Below are 23,523 nucleotides of genomic sequence, written 5' to 3' on the forward strand. Positions count from 1 at the left end.
TTTTCTCCCAAAACACTCAGTAGCAACAAAAACACACACAACAAATCACAATGGAGATTCATTTGTTTAAAGAATACTTTTAGCAGCAAATTGTGCACCCTTTTCTGAAGTAGATATTTTGAGTAAGCATTATAATAATTTGTTACTCAAAGTATCTTTCTGTCTCAAAATTATTGAAGCAGGGGAATCCAGTCACACTTGCAGTGATAAACTTTATTGGACTTTAAAATAAATAACACAAACCAACGCGTTTCTGCACGTAGGCCTTCATCAGCGTTTAGATATTTTTTGTCATTTGACCTTGTAAGCATTTCTCATTTCTATTGGGCTGTGAAGAGAAGTGCATAGGAAAAAAAAAAGTACTGTAAGTATGATTTAATGCAATGTTTCTTTTTCTTTCTTTCTTTCTTTCTTTCTTTCTTTCTTTCTTTCTTTCTTTTCTTTTCTTTTTTTTTTTTTTTTTTTTGGCAAAAGTAAAAATTTTATATGTGTGATTTAATGACTATCGTACCAAAGCAAATTTATTCAGGTACAAAATAGCATATCATGATACCCATGACTTGATTAGTACAATATTAGCTCTAATGTACTAAGCTAGGTGTCTGGGGAAAGTTGTGCCCCTGTTTTTTACAGAAACAAGCTTGTTCTAATAACTAAATGTTCTGTTTATAATGTTTGAAATTAAAGGAAGACCTAAAGGAATGAGATTTGTTTTGTTTTTTTTTTCCTAGTAAAGCATAGCCTATAGTAAATACCTAAATACAAAATACCTAAGTGATTGAACCAAATTGTTCCATCATTTATATACAATAACTGCAGGGGCATACCAAGGAATTCTGGGCCCCCTCACTATATATTGCTCTGGGCCCCTTACCTACAAAAATAATAGTTTCAAATTTGTTGTAGGCACCCATGGACCTTTGCGCCCCTACAACATTTCACCCCACTAGCTACGGCCCTTAGTAACTTCAGTGTTAAAGGAAACAAAGGCTATGTGGGAGATTGTAATTAATAAATAAAGAAAGAATTAGAAATTATAGATAAAATATTTGTGGAATTTTATTCAGGGTTTCACCGGAAAATTTCAATGAATCAACTTACCCTCAGATGGCTCATCCTACCCGCTGACCAGGAACCTGGAGCAAGTTGATCCAATGGATCACATTTTTTAAAAGGACATTTGTTTGTGGCTAACTGTAACATACTCATTATTATAATATCAAGTGATAGTAGACACCTGGAAATAAAGCTAGCTCTGTTCATTTTACCTCTATCTTATTGTTCCTTGTAGAGGCAACAAATGTAAAAATTGGCTCATCTTACCCCACTCTCCCTAATTTATGCACCACTACTGTCACCAAACAAAATTGTAAAATAATGATTCAAACGGGTTTCCAAAGCACTCCCCCGTCTGCCATTTGTTAAAAACACATAGTTCCACCCAAATTCATGCCATTGGTTGAGTTAATGTTGCTGTATCGTGATGCTCAAACAATCAGAACAATGTTTTGAAAGCACCAAAGAACCACAGGTTTTACACTCATTAGCAGAATCCACCTGCAAATGGACTGCATATTAAGCTGGGATAAGAGAAAGTATTTTACTGTAACACCAAAAAAATGAAACACTTCAGCTTTAACAAAGTGGATTTTATTCCAATGAAAAGCAGGAAGCAGCCCACAGGCATCATCAGTACATGAGACCGCTGGGATTTTAAAGGGGTCAGTGTTTTTATGAAAGCAGGCACTGTTCAGAGATTAATTTCCTATGCTGGGCAAACTTCACAAGCAGCATGTGATTGGTCTAACTAGACAATGTTGTTAGCTCATAAAGAGTGTTCCCTTTAGTAAAGCATCACTGTGTTCTTCATCTGTTAGGTGCTTGAGCTGTGTGTTCTTCTCCAGGGACAGATTATTTATTTGAATAGCATATAAGTCATCTCTGCATGGGACAGTCATGCACTGTGCTAGAACACATGCATGTTTCTTGAGGAAAAATAGAGCCTTTAAAATGCCCTTTTCAATGATTAATCATTAAATAATTGATTAGATTTTAAAAAGTGAGGTGTGTATTTTTTTCTCTCAATGTAAAAATACTTTCTTGTATTCCAGCGGTGTTCAGAAACCTGGTTTAAAGGTAATTTTATTTTTTTAATTTCATTTGGTGATACTAGTGCTGCAGAAATAACACACTTCATCTTTAAATGGTATGTATGCAGTAGTGTTTATTTGACATTATTTTCAGATTGTGAAGAAATTCAGATCTATTGACCATTTTGAATGATTGTTTTATTGTTTTTTTTTTGTTTTGTTTTGTTTTTTTAGTATGGTTAGTGAACAATACTGTTAGCAACAGAAGAATCCACAGTAACAAAAAATTACTTGTTGAAGTAGCACTAGTACTTGTCATAACTAATTAACTAGCAGTGCAGATGAGATCCATAGATTAGAAATTAGGTCACGAATCTCATGAAAACATGTCAAGGTCACATTCCAGAAAAGAAAAGACTCAAGCAATTATATTTTGCATAAAGAAAATGAAACCTATATTTTATTGTATAATTTTGTTATATTTTAACTCATTAAGATATTTTGCATGGTGAAATAATTTTCCTGAAAATTAAGCACATTTCCATCCATGCAATTTCACATTACCGTAATACAAGAAATTATCCTTTTTAAATGTAATTTTAATTACTTAAATTCAGTTCAGACATTTTACTTTTAGGTTTTTTGTCATTCCCATTAGGTTCTCATGATTGTAATGCAGCCATGTTTACTGTATTTTATTACTGCAAGCATTATTTTTAAAAATAAGATTAAACTAAATGCAGTACAACAATGATGTAAAACTGCTATTTTAAGTGTGTTAAAATAATGAAAATTGGGAGAAATGGGCTTATTTGTTAGGAAAATATTGCAGATGATCCTAAAATCTTAACCCTTCTGCATTTTAAGACAATGTTCACAATTAATATTAGCTTCTTTTTTTACTACAGAAAAGTAAGATTAATATATAATTAATTATCACAAAGTCAGCATGCCCTGCACTATGGGTGGCCATATTGGTTTTAGGTCAGTCTGACTTAATGATCACAGAACATTTTAACCAATTCATGTGACCCACATACTCAAAACAGACCCAATTATGATAAATGATAACAAGATTGGGTGAGAAACTCTTTCTCATACCCCCTATAAGAAACTAAAGAGTATGTATCTTGTGATGTATGTTGCCTGTTTTAGGGTTAATGGTCCTAAAAATAATCTTCATTTACTTTAAGCGGAATATCATTTCTTATGTCCGTCTTTTGATTTGGGGGTAAAATAATACCAAGACATGTTCTTGACAAGTTTTGTGAGATTCACCCTGTATCAGCCAGCAACTAATTCAATATTTTGTAGCAATCAAGGTTTGCTACTACTTGCAAGGTTCATTTTTGGACTTGAGCTTCAGACTCATCATCATCATCCTCATACATCTCACCCTCTTCTTCTGCTGTGGCGTCCTGGTACTGCTGGTACTCCGACACCAGATCGTTCATGTTGCTCTCTGCTTCCGTGAACTCCATTTCATCCATACCTTCACCTGTGTACCAGTGCAAGAAAGCCTTGCGCCTGAACATCGCCGTGAACTGCTCAGAGATGCGCTTGAACAGTTCCTGGATGGCGGTGCTGTTGCCAATGAACGTGGAGGACATCTTGAGACCCCTGGGTGGAATATCGCAAACTGCCACCTTTACGTTGTTCGGGATCCATTCCACGAAGTAGCTGCTATTCTTACTCTGAATGGCCATCATCTGCTCATCCACCTCTTTCATGGACATACGACCTCTGAAAACAGTGGCCACGGTGAGGTAGCGGCCGTGACGTGGGTCGCAAGCAACCATCATGTTTTTTGCATCAAACATCTGTTGGGTAAGCTCAGGCACAGTGAGGGCACGGTACTGCTGGCTGCCACGTGCTGTCAGAGGAGCGAAGCCAGGCATGAAGAAGTGCAGACGCGGGAAGGGCACCATGTTGACCGCCAGTTTCCGGAGGTCAGCGTTAAGCTGACCAGGGAAGCGCAGGGAGGTGGTGACCCCGCTCATGGTGGCCGACACTAGGTGATTCAGGTCGCCGTAAGTGGGTGTGGCCAGTTTGAGGGTACGGAAGCAGATGTCGTAAAGCGCTTCATTATCAATGCAGTAGGTCTCATCCGTGTTCTCCACCAGCTGGTGTATGGACAGTGTAGCATTGTAGGGTTCCACCACAGTGTCAGACACTTTTGGAGAAGGCACTACGCTGAAGGTGTTCATGATCCGGTCAGGATACTCCTCCCTGACTTTGCTTATGAGCAAAGTTCCCATTCCTGAGCCTGTGCCTCCACCCAGTGAGTGGGCGAGCTGAAAACCTTGTAGACAGTCGCAATTCTCACACTCTTTCCTCACTACATCCAAAACTGAGTCCACCAGCTCAGCTCCTTCTGTATAGTGACCTTTGGCCCAGTTGTTACCAGCTCCACTCTGACCTGCAGTACAGCATACAAAATAACAATATACAATATAATACTGTATAATCTACCTCTACACCACACCAATGTACCAGTGTAAAGGAGCACTGACTCTGTTACTCTGCAGCAGTGGACATAAGTCAGGATAGACACCATAATTAACATGATACGAATGAAAACGAGGCTGTGACAGATAGACATACAGTCTGTTCTGGGTTGGACTGTTGTTTAAATTGGTGATGATAGTTTAGCTAAAAAATCATTCTTTTAAAAAAAAAATTCCAGTGGACAAAAAGACATGTAACACCTGAAGTAATACTTTTGGCATCTATCCCTGACCCTGCAGAAAAGAAAAGTATTGCTGGTCACCAGCAAATGTTGTGTTGGATGGTGGTCACCAGCATGGACAGCAGGCTTCTTAACTACGTTAACCAGCAATACATCCTTTATCAACCAGGATCACGAGAAAGACCAGGCTTGTCAGCCTGAATTACCAGTTACATTTAGCTTGTTTACCACCCAGACAAGCAATAGACCAGAACTAACCAACAAAAACAAAGCTGGGCCCACATGGAAATTCAGACAGGTCTATGCTGGTCTTTTCAGCAGAGGATGTAATGCAGCATCATGCAGTGTAACTGTGTGACTGATTAAAATGAGACATTGTGATATAGGGTTTCTGTATGTGTGTACATTTTGTACTGACCAAAAATGAAATTATCAGGTCTGAAGAGGTGACCAAATGCTCCGGATCGTACACAGTCCATGGTGCCTGGCTCCAAGTCGACTAAGATAGCTCTAGGAACATATTTTGAGGCTGAAAGGTGATAAATAGAAAATATAATACATTAATAATCATAACACATTACTGAAAGTTCAGGACCTGACAGGGAGCTTCACATCACATTTAATGTTGACAGATTTTTCTTAAGCCTAGAATTTGGGGCGAAAAAGACCCAGATGAAATAAAAAAATAATAATAATTTGTCAAGGAAAATTAACAGTAATTTTATTTTTATAATTATTTTACATTTTTAAATGGTTGATGTATCTTTTTAAAAATCTGAATGTTTTAAGCTAATTGAAAACAAAGTACTACTTTTGGTTGACAGTGTACAAAAGGTTGTTTAACAGTAATATGGGCTATTTCCATGTTTGGTGATGAAAAAAAAAACCCTAACCACTCAAACACATACATACTGTATATACAGTAAGTACAATGGATTAGGATCAAATGTTGTTGTTTTTTAAATAGTTCTAAACTTGTAGAATGAAAACCTTACGTCCTCTATATTGCTGTATGACATTATATTGCTATATTACTCTATGTAGCTACTGTATATGTTCTTCACAGTGGTGAGGCATACTAATTAAAGAAATGTTGCAGGATCAAACACACTGGTCCAAGAGCTATTAACATTGTACTCTTGCTGTGAACTAGTCATCTAATCTGAGGTTGCTACATAAGGACTGTCTCTGTTATAAGTATAATGTCATGAACTTTGGATAAAAACAAGGGTTGAATGAAATCGCCTCAGTTACATATGTAACCTTTGTTTCCCGAAAGGAGAGAACGAGATGCTGCGTCAGTAGCTGATGCTATGGGAACTCCTCCCAGGAGTGAAGCCCGTATAGAATCATTCCAAGCTATTGGCAGATGGCGTGTGATGCTCCGCTCCTTATGCGCACGTCATCATGGGCATATAAACCGGAGCACAGTGCCATTTCATCAGGATTTTGTGACTGAAGTGTGGAGCCATCTCTTTGTCCCTAAACAGTTCTTGTTCAATCCTTTCAGGGAACCAAGGTTAAGTTAGTAACCGGGTTGTTCACTTTAAGCCGGTCTCTCAACGATGCGCCAGAATACTATAACATCGTGCTACTAATTCAGATGCACCCGGGAAGAGAGGAAGAAAGCATCCAGGTTATAGAACCTGGCAAAGGTGTTAGCGGGAAGCCCTGCCTGCAGCCTTACAAATGTCTTCTAGAGACACCCCTTTTGCCCAAGCCTGGGCTCCTGGTAGAATAAGATTAAAACCCCACTGGACACTGCATGCCCAGTAAAAAACTCTGTGCTTGGAGATGGCCACTCTCATGCGGCCTCCAAAGCAATTAAAGAGCTGTTCTGACAGCCTGAATTGACTCGTATGGTCAATATAAGTATGCAGTGTCCTTACCGGACAAAGCATGGGCAGCCTCTAGACTCATCCGGCCAAAACGGAGAAGGAGAGAACGTTTGCATGGTGGCAACCTGAGCCCTATAGGAAGTGGCCAACACTTTGGCACATAACCATCTTAATGCTTAAGGACTGCCTTTGACAAGCCTGGTCCAAATAAAAAAGAAAAGAGTTACTGACCGACAAGGCCTGTAGGTCCCCAACACATTTAACTAAAGCCAATGCAAGCAGCAGTGATCGATTCAAGGAATGCAAGAAATATATACATCAACGGAAGTTTTATGGATGAATCTACATGCTCTTTGTGCTTATTCCGCCTATTGGCTGGAGTTTGTTTTATAGCTTATATTATGCTGTGTAATTCTGTCTCACATAATTTGAATAGAAACACCAGACTTGAGCAATCCGATGGCAAGTTTGTCGCAGGGGTTCTCATAGGCGTGCACGGACTGTTTGAGTTTGGAGGGACGGACGCCAGTTGGCGCTGTCATGCGCGGGGTTAATGCACACATTTTTCTTTTTTCAGTTTTTTTTTTCTGTTGATATTTGGGTTTTGATTGCTGCACTAATGTTGAATATGGTTTTTATAATCTTGTTTTTGACACATTATCTATTTTTTCTTATATGACAAAATGTGAGATGTTAATATAAGTGGATTGTTTCTCTCCATGTGGAATGTGAATGGGTTGGGGCACCCCATAAAAAGAAGGAAGGTTATTTCTCTTCTTAAGCATAAGAAATATGATATAGTATTTCTTCAAGAAATGCACATTTCTCCGCAGAAAGATGACAATTTTGGGAAGATATGGGGTGGGCATATTTTCTATGGTGCTGGCTCGAGTAAGAGCAGGGGAGTTATACACTGATAAGAAAATATCTAAAATTCAAATCTCTCAAACAGATTAAAGATAAATTAGGAAGAGTCATTATTGTTTTAGCTGAAATTCAGGGGCAAAGTCTTATTTTACCTAATGTTTTTGCACCTAACATTGATGATCGGGGCTTTTTATAGATCTTGAAGGGATGTTGCAAGCCAATGGCACACCTCATGATATAATATTGGGAGGAGACTTTAACCTTTGATGGACTCAGTCCTTGATCATAGTGAAGCAAAAGTATGCAAGCCTCCTAGTGTAACAATGACGCTTCACAGGATGTGTAAAAATCTTGGTCTTACAGATATTTGGAGACTTTTGAACCCATCTGGTAGGGACTGTACATTTTTTTCATCAGTCCATAAGGTTTACTCTAGAATAGATTTTTTTTTATATATCTGTCCCTCATTTCATCTGTTGCTGATTGCTCAATTGGGAACATTTTAGTCTCAGATCACTCCCTGGTGTGTTTAGAGGTGTTGCCACATATGGAGAAAAGGAAATCATATAGTTGGCACTTTAATGAATCCCTTTTGCAAAATCCTGAATTCCAACAAATGTTAAAGGCTGAAATCAATGTCTATATGGAGACCAACTGGTCCTCAGTATCCTCTGAGGGCGTGGCTTGGGAGGCACTTAAGGTGGTTCTTAGGGGCCGGATCATACAGTATGCCTCATTCACCAAAACATCCAAAGCACAATAACTCATGGAATTGGAAGGGAATATTAAAAGTGCTAAATGTCATCTAATAGCCTCAGGGAATTTTACCCAATTTAAATACAGATATAAATACTATTTTGTAATGGAAGGTGGAGTTTTAGCTATTCAGGGCAAGACAGTCATACTTTGAGTCGGGGTACAAGGCAGGGAAACTCTGGCTAGATATATAAAGCAGAGAGAGTCTTTTTCTACCATTCCCTCAGTGAAATCTGCTGGTGGTGAAATATTTACCTCGGTCATTGATATTAATAATGCTTTAAAAGAATTCTATCTTGATCTTTATAGTTCCATGACTTCGTCTACTGATGAGGATATTAGAAACTTTGTGGAACCATTAGAACTTCCGGAGAGAGCTCTCACGTCCGAAGCTACAGAGGTTAGTTCATTCTCCATCTCTGTAGCGGATGTAACCCGATCCTTCCGACGGGTGAATATCCGCAAAGCCGCTGGCCCAGACAGCATTCCGGGCCACGTCATCAGAGTGTGCACGAACCAGCTGGCTGGTGTTTTTACAGACATTTTCAACCTTTCCCTCTCTTTGTCTGTAGTCTAAGTTTGCTGATGACACGACGGTGGTAGGTCTGATCACTGACAATGATGAAACAGCCTACAGAGAGGAGGTGCACACTCTGACACACTGGTGTCAGGAGCACAACCTCTCCCTCAACGTCAGTAAGACAAAGGAGCTTGTGGTGGACTTCAGAAGAAAAGACAGAGTCCCATTACCATCAATGGAGCACCAGTTGAGAGAGTCAGCAGCTTCAAGTTCCTGGGTGTCCACATCACTGATGTGGCTTTGCTGCTGAATTTTTTAGATCTTATGCTACAGAACTGGCTCCACTTTTGCTAGAAGTTTATACGAAATCATTAAAGAATGGAAAGCTTCTTTACTTTATAGACACACGGAAATGCCGGTTCAAACGAAAAGATTAATTTCAGATAATTTTATTCTGGATAGGGGTACTCGGCAGGGTTGCTCTCTTTCCCCCTTATTGTTCTGTCTTGCCCTGGAACCATTAGCAGCCACGATAAGAAAGGAGGATGATTTTCCAGGGGTGTTGGCAGGAGGTGTGGCACATAAGCTTTTGCTTTATGCAGATGATCTTTTATTATTTGTCTCTGACCCTACTAGATCTTTGCCATGCTTCCACAGAATTAAATTCTCAGGATACAGAGTGAATTGGTCTAAATCCGAAGCTTTGGCTCTTACAGCGTACTGCCAGGTAACGTTTTTTTAGCTGGGCGCCTTCCAGTGGCCCAAGCAGGGCATTAAGTATTTGGGTATTTTATTCCCAGCAAATTTGTGTGATTTAGTTAGTTCATTTTTGACCCTTTCATAAAAAGGTTTTCAAGCGATGTGGGCAAGTGGGCTTCATTATATTTATCTATGACTGGGAAGGTTAATGTTATTAAAATGAATTGTATTCCAAAATTCAACTACCTGCTACAATCTCTCCCTATAGATGTCCACCTCTCTTATTTCAAGCAGTTTGATAGCATAGCGAAGTCCTTCATTTGGAAAGGTAAAAACATCCCAGATTACATTTCTGTAAATTACATAGGCCGAGTGACAAAGGTGGGCTAGGCCTATCCAAGATTTAGTTTTATTATTATGCATTCGGTCTCAGACATTTGGCTCATTGGTCGCTTCCACCCGAGAGAGCCCCTCCCTAGTTTTGTATCGAACAGGAATTTCTTGCCCCTATCTCACCATTGCAAAGCCTTTCTATCAAACTAACCGGAGAAGTTAAGTTACACCCCGTTATCTCCCATTTGCACGTGGTATGGACAAAAGTGTCCAGAGTGTTTAATTCGGACATTTATTTAAATGTTGCTTCGAGCATATGGCTGAACCCAAAATTATGTATTAATAAGTCCCCTTTCTGCTGGACAGAGTGGATTGTTAGGGAGGTTAATATGCTTGGTGACCTATATGAGAGTGGAATGTTGAAATCCTTTGAAAATATGGTTCAACATTTTGGGATTCCCAGGTCTCAATTCTTTAGGTATTTACAGCTGCACCACCTGCTCTTTTTGGAAGTAGCATACATCCCCCTAAAGCAGCAGATACTCTGGGAGTAATGATTACTGCTCTAGGAAAAGGTCATGAGGCATCAGTGTATTACTCCCTGCTAATTCAGAGTCTGGGGGACGGAGCTTCAACTTCTCTCAAGAGATTATGGGAGAAAGATTTAAACTTGGTATTGGAGAAGGGAGTGTGGGGTAGGATTCTAAAAAACTCTACATCTACAGATGCAAGGGTGCGTCTTATGCAATTTAAGATTTTGCATAGATTCTATTGAACCCCCTTTAGATTGTATTGTCTTGGTCTTAAAGACACACCCACCTGCTGGCGATGCCAATCAGAAGATGGGGACACAACCCATGTTTTTTGGTGGTGTGTTAAGATCCAAGAATTATGGTTGAGGGTTCAGAGTTTTATTTGTGATGTATTGGGCACTCAAATTTCATTTTGCCCCAGACTCTGTATTTTAGGCGATGGGGCGGTCATAAATATAGGGGAAATATACATAAAAAATTGGGTCCTAGCCAGTGTTATGATTGGCAGACAGGTCATCTTTAGGGGATGGAAGTCAGCTGGAGCGTCCTCATTTCAGGAGTATTACACGGAAATTAGTAGCGGCATTTGAAGACATGTCATATATAAGGCTTGGCAACCTGGATTTGTTTGACAATAAATGGGGCAGCTATTTAGTCTTTTTAGAAGGCTCTCGGGGAGGGCAGTGGACAGAGACTTGTAGTTTTTAATGTGTGTATTGCAACCTTATTGTTTTTTGTTTTTGAAAGTATACTTTTTATGTTTTTATGTTTCTAAATATTTTCTGCTGATTTATTGTCTATTTGTGTGTGATTGTCAATAAACACCACTGGGGTGCTTGTTTGTGTCGGGTAGGGGTGGGGGGGAATGTTCGGGGGAAGGGGTATAATTTAATAAAATATGATTCCACATATTCTGTCATGTCTATTTAATTTGCTGTATGGAATCAATAAAAATTGTTAATAACAAAAGAAAAACAAAAAAAAAATTGCTGACCAAAGTGTGTTTGCCTAATGACAAATCACCCAAAGAGTCATGTTCCACTGCTATGACAGCAACATAAACTTTGAGTGTGGATGGAGACGGTCCTGCATTGGGAGGAAAGCCAGGCAACAACAAGCAGCATTTCAAAGCATAGAGCTGCCTTGTCGAAAGAGCTCTGACTTGTAAAATGGTGTCAAGTGTCTGACGAGACCCATTCAATGGCCCTACTTGGAGTCTCCACAGCTCTGGCTGGGGATGCCAGATCGTGCCTCAAGTTTGCAAGGGTAGATCTCTCCTCAAGACAATTTTCAGCGGAGGAGCATATAACAGCTCTACCAGCTTTGAAAGATGCATGAAAGTATGCGTCTTTCAAGTCCTCTGACATGAACCAGCCAAACAGATGGACATGAGACAAAATCTTTCTCTGAGTAATCATCTTAAACAGAGACTATTTGAGAGTCCAGTTCAAGCGACTCAAGTCTAGTATTAGCTGTAGCCTACTGACTTTTATGGCAACCAGAAAATAACGCCTGTAGAAGCCTTTCTGCATGTTGCATGCTGGCTGGATCTCTATCGTACCTTTGTCACCTTAAATCATTGTGTTGAAACACAGCATTCTTCTGGCACATCGCTAACATCAAAGACAGACACAGACACTGCAAAATCATTCCTAGGATCATGATGGCATGAAAAGCAAGAGGAATGCTTAGCGACATGGTGGCATTTTCCTCCCTGGGCCTCTTGAGGGCCAGATGAAGCCACTGTGCATACCTTAAATCTCTGTGCTGGGACATGAAAATCTTCTAGCATGCCGCTAACAACAGTAAAAACAGGCAGAGACCGCCCTGTGTTTCAGAGGAGAAGTCCCACTCTCATTCCCAGCTAACAATGGCAGGAAAACGAGAAGCGAATCCCTGAAAAATTAAGCCATGGGTGTAACTACACAGACACCAGGACGCCCATAGACCCGCTGATTTCCAGGAAATGGAAATGGGGCCTCACCTGAGCATGGCTTTTCTCACCATTGGAAGCCTTAATGACAAATTATGCCTCACATCGTCTCTACCGCCAAACGTGATCAATCGCAGCATGACAGAGCAGGCATCAGAGATTGTCACAGGCATACTGAATAGGCGAAGCCGCTTGAAATGGAAAAGAGAAGAGACGCAAGGCCTAAGCAGGTGACAATCATTCTCAACACTCTCTGTGATCTAGTCTTCTATGGTTAAGGAAACAATCACAACAGCAACTATGTGACATCTGGAAATAAAGTGGTGCAATGGAGAACAAAAATAGTGAAGTCATTGTGAGAGGTCATGTTCGTTATTTACAACAGCATTAAGAGAAAATTGTGTTATAGCATTTTTGCTGTGGAGAATGCTGGTTTTTGACCGAGCTGCATGTCTACGGGGATCGCTTACATGGTCCATGTAAATGGGGAACTCCACTTTTGTGTGTTAAGCAGCTTTCTCGCAATAAATGCCTTTTTTGGTGTCCATGTAAACAAGCTTATTTGACATCCATTTGATCTCGGCAGAAGCTATTACTCCACCCCCTGCGTAACACCATTGATGACACTTCTATATTGTTGAACAAATGTGGTTTGAACGTTGAATGTGTGACAAAGTTGCACTGGTTTTGGGAAGTAGTCAGATTATCTAGCTAATTTTTAGTTTTTAGTTTGAAAATGCATCTTTTTGGGGGCCTGGGTAGCTCAGCGAGTAAAGACGCTGACTACCACACCTGAAGTCACGAGTTCATATCCAGGGCATGCTAAGTGACTCCAGACAGGTCTCCTAAGCAACCAAATTGGCCTGGGTGCTAGGGAGGGTAGAGTCACATGGGTTAACCTCATCGTGGTCGCTATAATGTGGTTCTCGCTCTCGGTTGGGCACGTGGTGAGTTGTGCATGGATACCGCGGAGATTAGTATGAATGCTCCACACACGCTATGTCTCTGCACGGATTGATGGTCTCAGACACGGAGGCAACTGAGATTCGTCCTCCGCCACCCAGATTGAGGCGAGTCACTATGCCACCACGAGGACTTAGAGTGCATTGGGAATTGGGCATTCCAAATTGGGGAGAAAAAGCAGAGAAAAAAAAGAAAAAAGAAAATGCATCTTTTTCTCTACATTTTGGCCTTCTGTCCACAATGAGACAGCGTTTTTGACAGTGAAAACTGAGCTTTTTGAAAACACTCTTCCAAGTGGATGCATTTGAAAATGCAGTCTTTGTGATGTAGTGTGGACAGGGAAAACAGAGATATCTGAAAACAATTACATATTTGTTATCATGTGACGCAGTCACGTGATCCATTCAACCCAAAACAATCAAGATAGGCGGCCCATATTGTAGTGGCATTATTGTGCCTTTTATTCATTTTGATAACGTTTTTAAAGATAAATGTTACTTTGTACAACCTTGTACAACCTTCACATCACATTCCTTCAAAGGCAACAGGAATTTTACTCAGAACTGCTGTCCGGAAATGGAACATGAGGACAACTGCATTTCAGACAATACATGGAATGCAGATTTTTCGTATGCACAGCAAGGTTATTTAGAGTTTTCATACATTTCTGTGTGGATGAGCAAACTTGAAAAACGCTTGAAAACAGCAGTTTGTATGGAGAGCGTTTCGAAAATGAAAATGCCATTTTCAAATGTATCTGCATTAATGTGGACATAGCCTCACTTGTAATTACAGTATGCTGTTGTACTGATATTCAGTAGAGCAGAACTATTGTTCATCATATTGCTTAAATATTTCATACTGAAAAGTATAAATAAATAAAACAATTCTACTAGGTAATTAAAATGTTCTACTATACCAATAGGGTGCTGTGTATTTTTATGCTTGCTACTATGTCATTAGTTTAGCAACATGGTAATGCCAGTGTAACAAGATCCTGAGGTTCAGGGAATGAGGAAGCGGGAGATGGTGATTCCAACACAGGATGTCCTTTTATTTAACACAAAAAACATGTTCACTTCAAGCACAACAGTATAGCTTCAACATATAATATGAATGATATAAACGGCAGCAGCCAACACACACGTAGCTTTTCAGCTGGGCTCTCCCTCGTCTGTTGACTGAGTCGCCTTTTATCTCCCCTTTGAAAGAATGCAATGTGAAGGTTGTACAAAGTAACATTTATCTTTAATAATGATATCAAAGTGGATAGCAGGTACAACAATGCTGCCACCATCTTGATTGTTTTGGGTTGAATGGATCACATGACTGTGTTACATAAATGCCCTGTTTTTTACTGACAAAGTAATGAGTCAGTTCTCTACACCACACACCCACAACCACTCTCTCCCCACATTCAATCCACATCCAGTTTTTCTCTTTCTCTACTCTCTCCAAGATTGAGATCTTCAAAGTGCTTCTTACTAACCATCCTACCACCTGTACCCTTGACCCTATTCCCTCCCATCTTTTGCAAACTGCCTCTTCATCAATCTTACCCACACTCACACACATCATCAACACATCACTTACAACAGGAAAGTTTCCCAACACATTCAAGAAGACTTGAGTAACCCCACTGCTCATAAAACCTACACATAACTCCACAGTAGTCGATAACTACAGACTATGATAACTACAGTTTCTCTCCTGCCTTTCCTAGCTAAAACTCTTGAGAGGGATGTTTTCAACCAGTTGTCTGTTTTTCTTTCACAGAACAATCTACTCGACAGACATCAGTCTGGCTTTAAACAAGAACACTCAGTGGAGACTGCCCTATTGTCAGTAGTGGAAACCCTGCGACTGGTGAGAGCAAACTTCAAATCATCGTTCCTCATCCTCCTCAACTTGTCAGCTGATTTCGACACAGTGAACCACCAGATTCTCCTGTCCACTTTCTCTGACATGGCAATTACAGGAACTGTGCTTGGATAGTTTGACTCATACCTCACTGGCAGATCCTTCAAGGTCACCCGGAGAGGAGAGGTGTCCAAGTCACACCAACTGACCACTTGTCCAAAAGGATCAGTGCTTGGACCCCTCCTTTTCTCGATCTACATTACATAACTCTGACCTATCATTATGGCACATGGTTTCTCCTACCGCTGCTACACAGATGATATGCAGCTCTAACTGTCGTTCCAGCCTGAACAACAGGTAAAGTCGCATGACCCCTCCATCTCAGCTCGTATCTCTGCCTGCCTCTCTGAGATCTCTGCCTGGAGGAAGGAACCTCACCTTCAGCTCAACCTTGCCAAGACAGAACTCTGTGATCCCTGCCAACCCATCAACCCGTCTGTTGACCACAACCTCTCTATTCATCTTGGTTCAACTATGCTAATGCCAACCAGGACTCCCGAAACCTGGGAGTGGTGGTTGATGACCAGCTAAACTTCACTGCCAAAATCTCTGCCAAAAGTGCCCGGTCTTGCAGGTTCACGCTTTACAACATCAGGAAAATCAGACCTTTCCTGTCTGAATATGCTACACAGCTCCTTATTTAAGCTTTGGTAATTTCAAGGCTGGACTATTGTAATGCCCTGTTGGCCGGTCTCCAAGCTAGCACAATTAAGCCACTGCAGATGGACCAGAATGCTGCAGAGCATCTGGTTTTCAATCAGCTAAAGAGGGCCCATGTCACCCCACTCTTGATTTCACTCCACTAGCTGCCAGTAGCTGCCCACATCAAATTCAAGGCTTTGACTCTGGTCTTCAGGACAGCTAATGGAACAGTGCCCTCTTACTTCAATTCACTCTTCCAGGTCTATGTCCTAACTTGCTCTCTGCGGTCAGTGAACAAGCGGTGCCTAGTGGTTCTGTCACAAAGAGGCACAAAGTCCATTTCACGACCATTCACTCTCTCTGGTTCTCTGTGGTGGAATGAGCTTCCACCACCACACAATCTGCTGATACCATCTCAGCATTCAATAAACAGCTGAAAACACATCTGTTCCGCAATCACTAAATCAACACTGAATGCTCGTATTTAAAAAATAAAAAAAATCTTTGTCTCTTTGTCATAGTCTGTCTCCCTCATGTTTTCCTAGGACTCTTATTTTGAAGTGTTTTCCCAGACAATATCTTCCAGAATTCACTGCCCTCATCATTACCATCTGTTCCTTATATTCTTCACCTTTCCTCCATTTCCTCATTAGCACCTTTTGTATAAATATCCTCTAGTTTTGTCCATTCCTTTGTCAGTTCTTGTATTGCAATGTTGTTGTTTCCTAGATTGATCCCTTGAATGATATTTGTTTCCACTCCAGCGTCTTCAATTAAAAGTCTAAAGTTATTCCTGTGTTCTCCTCTCTTCCACTCCAAGAACCAACGTTACACTCTTTCTTCAGCACTAGCATCTTTACTACTTCAGCCACTGTGAGAACTTGGCAGTGCAATACTGAAGATATTGTTGACTTTTGTATGACAAATTTGTTTTGTTCCTCATTTGTAAGTTTCTTTGGATAAAAGCATCTGCAAAATGATTAAATGTAAATGACACAAGACAACAAATATGTCATAGTTTTCAAAAATCTCTGTTTTCCTTGTCCACACTACAACGCAAAGGTGCTGTTTTCAAATGTATCCACATGGGAGAGCATTTTTGAAAAGCTTAGTTTTCGCTGGCCAAAAACGTCATCTCAGTGTGGATGGAAGGCCTAAATGTAGTGAAATCAATGCATTTTCAAATGAAAATGTATTAGTGTGGACGTGGCCATAGGATACTTTCTTAGAATGTAGGCAGAAGAGTGCGGGGCAGCACAGTAGGTTTTGGAGTTATTGTTTTCAATGGAGGCTTGGCTTGCATCATGATGTTGGTGTTTGTTTCACTCACATGAAGCTTCGTTGTAGTAGACACTGATCCTCTCCAGCTGCAGGTCTGAATCACCCACATAGTTTCCCTCAGGATTGATGCCATGTTCATCACTTATCACCTCCCAGAACTACAGACACATACAAACACATAATCCACTGCTTGAAATGCTGAGGATGTGCAGTTACATTGATGACAGAACTATATTTGAATCACTTTATTGATTTTTTGTCCTGTAAAACAAATCCAGATTAGTCAGAGAAATATAAGAGAAATACTGTGATTGCTTTAAGACAAACCACCATTGCATCTACACTGGCGGCCAAAAGTTTGGAATAATGTACATATTTTGCTCTTATGGAAAGAGATCGGTACTTTTATTCACCAAAGTGGCAGTCAACTGATCACAATGTATAGTCAGGACATTAATAATGGGGAAAATTACTATTACAATTTGAGTTTTCATCAAAAAATCCTCCACGTGCAGCAATGACAGCTTTGCAGATCCCTGGCATTCTAGCTGTCAGTTTTTCCAGATACTCAGGTGACATTTCATCCCATGCTTCCTGTAGCACATAGATGTGGCTTGTTGGGCACTTCTCACACACCTTACAGTCTAGCTGATCCCACAAAAGTCCAATAGGGTTAAGATCCATAACACTTTTCTAATTATCTGTTGTCCAGTGTCTGTGTTTCTTTGCCACTCTAACCTTTTCTTTTTGTATTTCTGTTTCAAAAGTGGCTTTTTCTTTGCAATTCTTCCCATAATGCCTGCGACCCTGAGTCTTCTCTTTATTGTTGTACATGAAACTGGTGTTGGCAGATAGAATTAACATGTGAGGCATCTATTTCTCAAACTAGAGACTCTGATGTACTTATCCTCTTGTTTAGTTGTACATCTGGGCTTTCCACATCTCTTTCTGTCCTTGTTAGAGCCAGTTGTCCTTTGTCTTTGAAGACTGTAGTGTACACCTTTGTATGAAATCTTCAGTTTTTTGGCAAGTTCAAGCATTGTATAGCCTTCATTCCTCAAAACAGTGATTGACTGGTGAGTTTCTAGAGAAAGCTGTTTCTTTTATGCCATTTTTGACATAATATTGACCTTAAGACATGCCAGTCTATTGCATATTGTGGCAACTCAAAAACAAACACAAAGACAATGTTAAGATTAATTTAACGAACCAAACAGCTTTCAGCTGTGTTTGGTATAATGGCAAGTGATTTTCTTGTACCAAATTATCAATTTAGCATGATAACTCAAGGATAAGGTGTTGGAAATGTGGCCTGTCTAGATTTGATCAAAAATGACTTTTTTCAAATAGTGATAGTGCTGTTTTTTACATCACTAATGTCCTGACTATACTTTGCGATCAGTTGAATGCCACTTTGGTGAATTAATATACCAATTTCCTTCTGAAACAGCAAAATCTGTACATTATTCCAAACTTTTGGCCGCCAGTGTAAACCTAATGTGTATTAAATGGTATTAAATCGATTAGCCATCTGAAAACCTAAAGAAGGGAAAAAATATTATCAGAATACAAGGCTACTTTTGCATATCAAGGACAAAGAGGACACTAGTTTTTATAGTGTGTCACTCTCACCTGCCCTGTGATGTTTGGGTGCGTCATGGAGCTTCACGTGTCCCTTGCAACAAACCACTTGTCATGAATTCATGGCTGAAAACCCTGAATATACACAGTTTAAAGGGGTGATTCATAATTAGGTTGGCTTGAGAAAGCCAACCTACTGATCTACTATTTAAACGTAGTGTTGCTTGCGAAGCACTATTATAATCTCACATACTATTATAATCTCACTATTATAATCTCACATACTTATTATTAGTGGTGCTTGCGAAGCAAAGCACTATTTGAGTCAGGTTAGTAAGCAGCCAATAAGAATCACTCTGTTTAATGGTTAGCCACACCCTAACAACCATTTAGAGCCCCCTAGCAACCATCCCCATTTACTACCATTCAAACTGGCTGAGTGTGATTTCTTCGGATCAGAATGTCCTAAAGACATGAGAGTTGACTTGTTTTACTTTGGTGAGCAACCAGTCTTCAAGTAATATCATGGAAACTACTTAGCCATGCCCTAGCAACCATTTAGAGTACCCTAGCAACCTAACCCTACTGACTTCCATTCCAAATCACTTAGATGTGTATCTCAGGATCACAATGTCATAGAGACTTCATTGTTGGCTTGTATGACTCAGGAAAGCAAGCAGCATTCTTAGTGTCACCCTGGCAACTGCCTAGCAACCACGTGGGCTTACCCTAGCAACCAAGTAGCAAAACACATATCTCTGCACCAGAACATTGTAGAAACTTCCTGTTTGGCTTGTTTGACTCAATCTAGCAAGGAGCCTTTTGAGTATCACACTAGTAACTGCCTAGCAACCAGATGTGCTTACCCTAGCAACCAAGTAACAAATCACATATCTCTGCACCAGAAAATAGTAGAGACTTTCGGGTTGCCTTATTTCACTCAGGATAGCAAGGAGCCATGTTAAGTATCACCTTGGTAACTGCCTAGCAACCACATGGGCTTACCCTAGCAACCAAGTAACAAAACACATATCTCTGCACCAGAAAATCATAGAGATTTCCAGGTTTACTTATTTCACACAGGATAGCAAGGAGCCTTGTTAAGTATAACTCTGGTAACTGCCTAGCAACCAGATGAGGTTACCCTAGCAACCATGGAACAAAACCAATATCTCTGCAACAGAACATCCTACTGTCATGGGGTGACCTCTTTCAACTTGGGGCATTTGGTGGGAGATCGTTGTGAGAAATTTTGCCACGGCAAGCACCACTCACATTTTCTTCAGGAAATGTACCTATCTAGTTTTTCTTCTTCATCTTCTAATTATTCCATACAAATTTCGGCACCTAACTCGTCCCACACCGTTTTTCGTAGACCCATGAATGAGGTGTCAAATCGACCGGCCTATTGATGACACCTGTGCTATGACTTTTCTAAGGGATTGGGGGTATGGTGCACCCCTGTGGGGCAAAAAATGTCTCTAAAATGTCCCATAGGCATACTATGGCAAGGGTCTCGCCCATGGAGAAAAAATGTTACTACTATGACAAGATACTGACATTTTTGGGATCATATCTCCCAATCTGAATGTCGTAGAGACATGGGGGTGGGCTCATTTCACTCGGGCGTCCAATCAGTCTTTAAGGATCACCTTGGAAATGGCATAGCCACACCCTAGCAACCATTTATGGCACCCTAACAACCACCCACATAGAATTCCATTCAAAATGGCTCAGAAGGATATCTTCAGATCAGAATGTCGTAGACACTTGGTGATTGACTCTTTTGAGTCAGGTTAGTAAGCAGCCAATAAGAAACACTCTGTTTAATAGTTAGCCACACCCTAACAACCATTTAGAGGACCCTAGCAACCATCCACACTGACTTCCATTCAAAATACCTGAGTATGATATCTTCTGATCAGAATGTCCTAGACACACGTGGGTGCTCTCATTTGATTCAGGCTGGCAAGCCGTGTTTGAACATACCCTGTGTTTGGGGGTAAAATGTACCCCAGGGGGTAAAAAGGGGGGCAAAAAACCATCCTAAAAAGTTCCATAGGGTACTATGGGAAGAAATTTTTGTTCCTAATATGGCAGTCAATTCAAGAAAGTTGTAAGATCATATCTCCCAATCAGATTTACATAGAGACATGGGGGTGGGCTCATTTCAATCGGGATACCAATCACTCTTTAAGTATCACCTTGCAAATGGCATAGCCATGCCCTAACAACCATTTATGTGACCTTAGCAACCACCCCCCATTAACTTTCATTCAAAATGTCTCAGAAAGGTATCTTCAGAACAGAATGTCTGGGGATTGGCTCTTTTGAGTCAGGTTAGTAAGCAGCCAATAAGAATTATTCAGTTCAGTGGCTAGCTTATAGTATCACCCTGGTAACTGCCTAGCAACCAGATGGGGTTACCCTAGCAACCAAGTAACAAATTACATACCTCTGCACCAGAAAATCGTAGAGGCTTCCGGGTTGACTTATTTCACTCAGGATAGCAAGGAACCTTGTTAAGTATCACCCTGGTAACTGCCTAGCAACCAAATGAGCTTACCCTAGCAACCAAGTAGCAAAACACATATCTCTACACCAGAACATTGTAGAGACTTCCAGGTTGGCTCATTTGACTCAAACTAGTAAAGAGCATTTTGAGTATCACCCTGGTAAATGCCTAGCAACCAGATGGGATCACCCTAGCAACTGAGTAGCAAAACACACAGTTTGAGCACTAGCAATGTTATGCTAAGTGCTAAAACATGCTAGCAATGCCTAGCTAAATGTTAAAACTTGCTAATAACATGCTAAAATATGCTAATACTTAACTAAGTGCCAACAAATGCTAGCAACATGTTAAAATGTACTAGTAACACCAAGCATATCTGTATGTCTGTCTATCTATCTATCTATAAACTTTCAGACTAGGCTTTTTCAAGCCAAAAAACTTTTGAATCTAGTTCACAAACTTTTCAGTCTAGTTTTACTTTATGGGTGAACAATCCCATTAACAAAAGTGTTCACCAGCCCGTCTCTTCTTCCTTTATATAGCTTGTGTAACAACACAAAAGTAATTTGCCATCTAAACATGTAATTAGCACTAATAACCATAATTAACCTGTCCTGCTTGCTTACATTTGGCAGCCACTGATTCTGTGAAAGCACAAATGAATAAGCAAGAGAATTAGATATTAACAGCTTATGCACAAACAAGCTCAAAGGAATAGTTCACCCAAAAATGAAAATTCTCTCATCATTTACTCACCCTCATGCCATCCCAGATGTGTAAGACTTTCTTTCTTGTGCAGAACACAAATTAAGATTTTTAGAATAATATTTCAGCTCTTTAGGTCTATACAATGCAAGTGAATGGGTGCCAAAATTTGGGCTCTCCAAAAAGCACATAAAGGGAGCATAAAATTAATCCATATGAATCCAGTGGTTAAATCCATATCTTAAAAAGTGATATGATAGTCGAGTCACGTGACGCCATGCAAAGGTCAGACGTGTAAACGATGAGCTCTGATCACTTTGCTGGTTTTTAATTATTTTATGTCATAAACCAGTGATATTCGATACACCCTGCTACATATCTGTTCTTTGAAGTCAACATGGCAAAGAATTCAAAATCCTCGGGCTCTGGAGATATTAAAAGACACTTACCTGCTCAAGCTGGTGCCTCGGACGGGCCCGCAGACCAGGGACTCAGTTTGGATGGTACAGCGGGAGAAATTCAGTGCCAACAGGCGAGCATGTCTGTGATGCTGACAAAATTTGTTGCTGACATAGAGGATCTTGCTGTAATCCGTCGATCGATTACTGCAATGGAAACTAAATTCTCTGAGTTGGTTACAAGAATCGGGAACGTCGAGAGACGGATCAATTATCTGGAGTCATCGGAGAGGGAAGTAGCTGCTAATCCGCTAGCGACCAAAGTAGATTTGGAACGCGTTTAAGAAAAACTGGAGGATTTGGAGAATCGTAGCTGGTGAAATAATGTCCAAATTGTTGGAATTTCTGAGCATGAGGAAGGCAGAGATATGGTGAAATTCCTAGATGAGCTCTTTCCGAGTCTGCTCGACATAAGAGGCCATAAGATGGAAATCGAGCGAGCTCACAGAGTCCCAGCTCACAGATCGGCTGAGCGAGATAGGCCCCTATCAATTCTGTCCAAATTTCTGAGATCATCCAATAAAGATCTCGTGTTGTGTGAGGCGAGGAGCAAAGGAAAGCTTTCTTGGAAGAATCACAGCATTTTCTTGTTCCCATATTTTGCGAATTCGACAAGAGAGAAACGTGATCGATTCAAGGAATGCAAGAAACTCTTACATCAATGGAAGATCACTTTTTGTCTGATGTTTCCGGCCAAATTGAGAATAGATACTAAGGATGGCCACAAAATATTTACATGCCCACAACAAGCATTGTCTTTCATAGAGACAATTGGGTGAGTAAACCGTTTGGTGACTTTCATATGGCCCCCAAGTGAGCTGTCTCACTGTACATTCACTTGACTGTCTGAGGAAGCTGGGCGCCATTTTTGTTTCTTTTTGTGTTGGTTCCACCTAGTGGCTGGAGTTTGTTTTGTGGAATAACTCTCCTTAGGGACAGTTGTGGATGAATCTGCTCGTTCTTTGTGTTTATGCCTCCTATTGGCTGGAGTTTGTTTCGTGGAGTATTTTTTGCAGGACATTAGAATGATTAGGTCATCTGCTGCACTCATGAAACATCCGGCTCACTGAACATTCCTTTGACTGTCCAAGGAAACTGAATGTCTTTATTTATTTATAATTTTTTGGTGTGCTGGTTGCGCTAGTGGCTGGAATTTGTTTTGTGGAGGAACACACCTTCGAGACAGTTTTGTGAATGAAC

General features: G+C 40.4%; 1 protein-coding gene across 1 annotated transcript in view; it reads right to left on the bottom strand.

Annotated features, from left to right (window-relative positions):
• Positions 1–1,655: 1,655 nt before the first annotated feature.
• Positions 1,656–23,523, bottom strand: part of LOC127455732 (tubulin beta-3 chain) — a 28,361-nt gene continuing 6,493 nt past the window's right edge. Inside the window, exons 2-4 of the mRNA XM_051723817.1 lie at positions 17,114–17,222; positions 5,198–5,308; positions 1,656–4,509 (exon numbers count right to left, since the gene is read on the bottom strand). Of these exons, the coding sequence (XP_051579777.1) occupies positions 3,434–4,509; positions 5,198–5,308; positions 17,114–17,222 (1,296 nt within the window). The 3' untranslated portion in view covers positions 1,656–3,433. The remainder of the gene's footprint in view (positions 4,510–5,197; positions 5,309–17,113; positions 17,223–23,523) is intronic.

This window comes from Myxocyprinus asiaticus, chromosome 18 (assembly GCF_019703515.2).
Source record: "Myxocyprinus asiaticus isolate MX2 ecotype Aquarium Trade chromosome 18, UBuf_Myxa_2, whole genome shotgun sequence".
NCBI lineage: Eukaryota > Metazoa > Chordata > Actinopteri > Cypriniformes > Catostomidae > Myxocyprinus > Myxocyprinus asiaticus.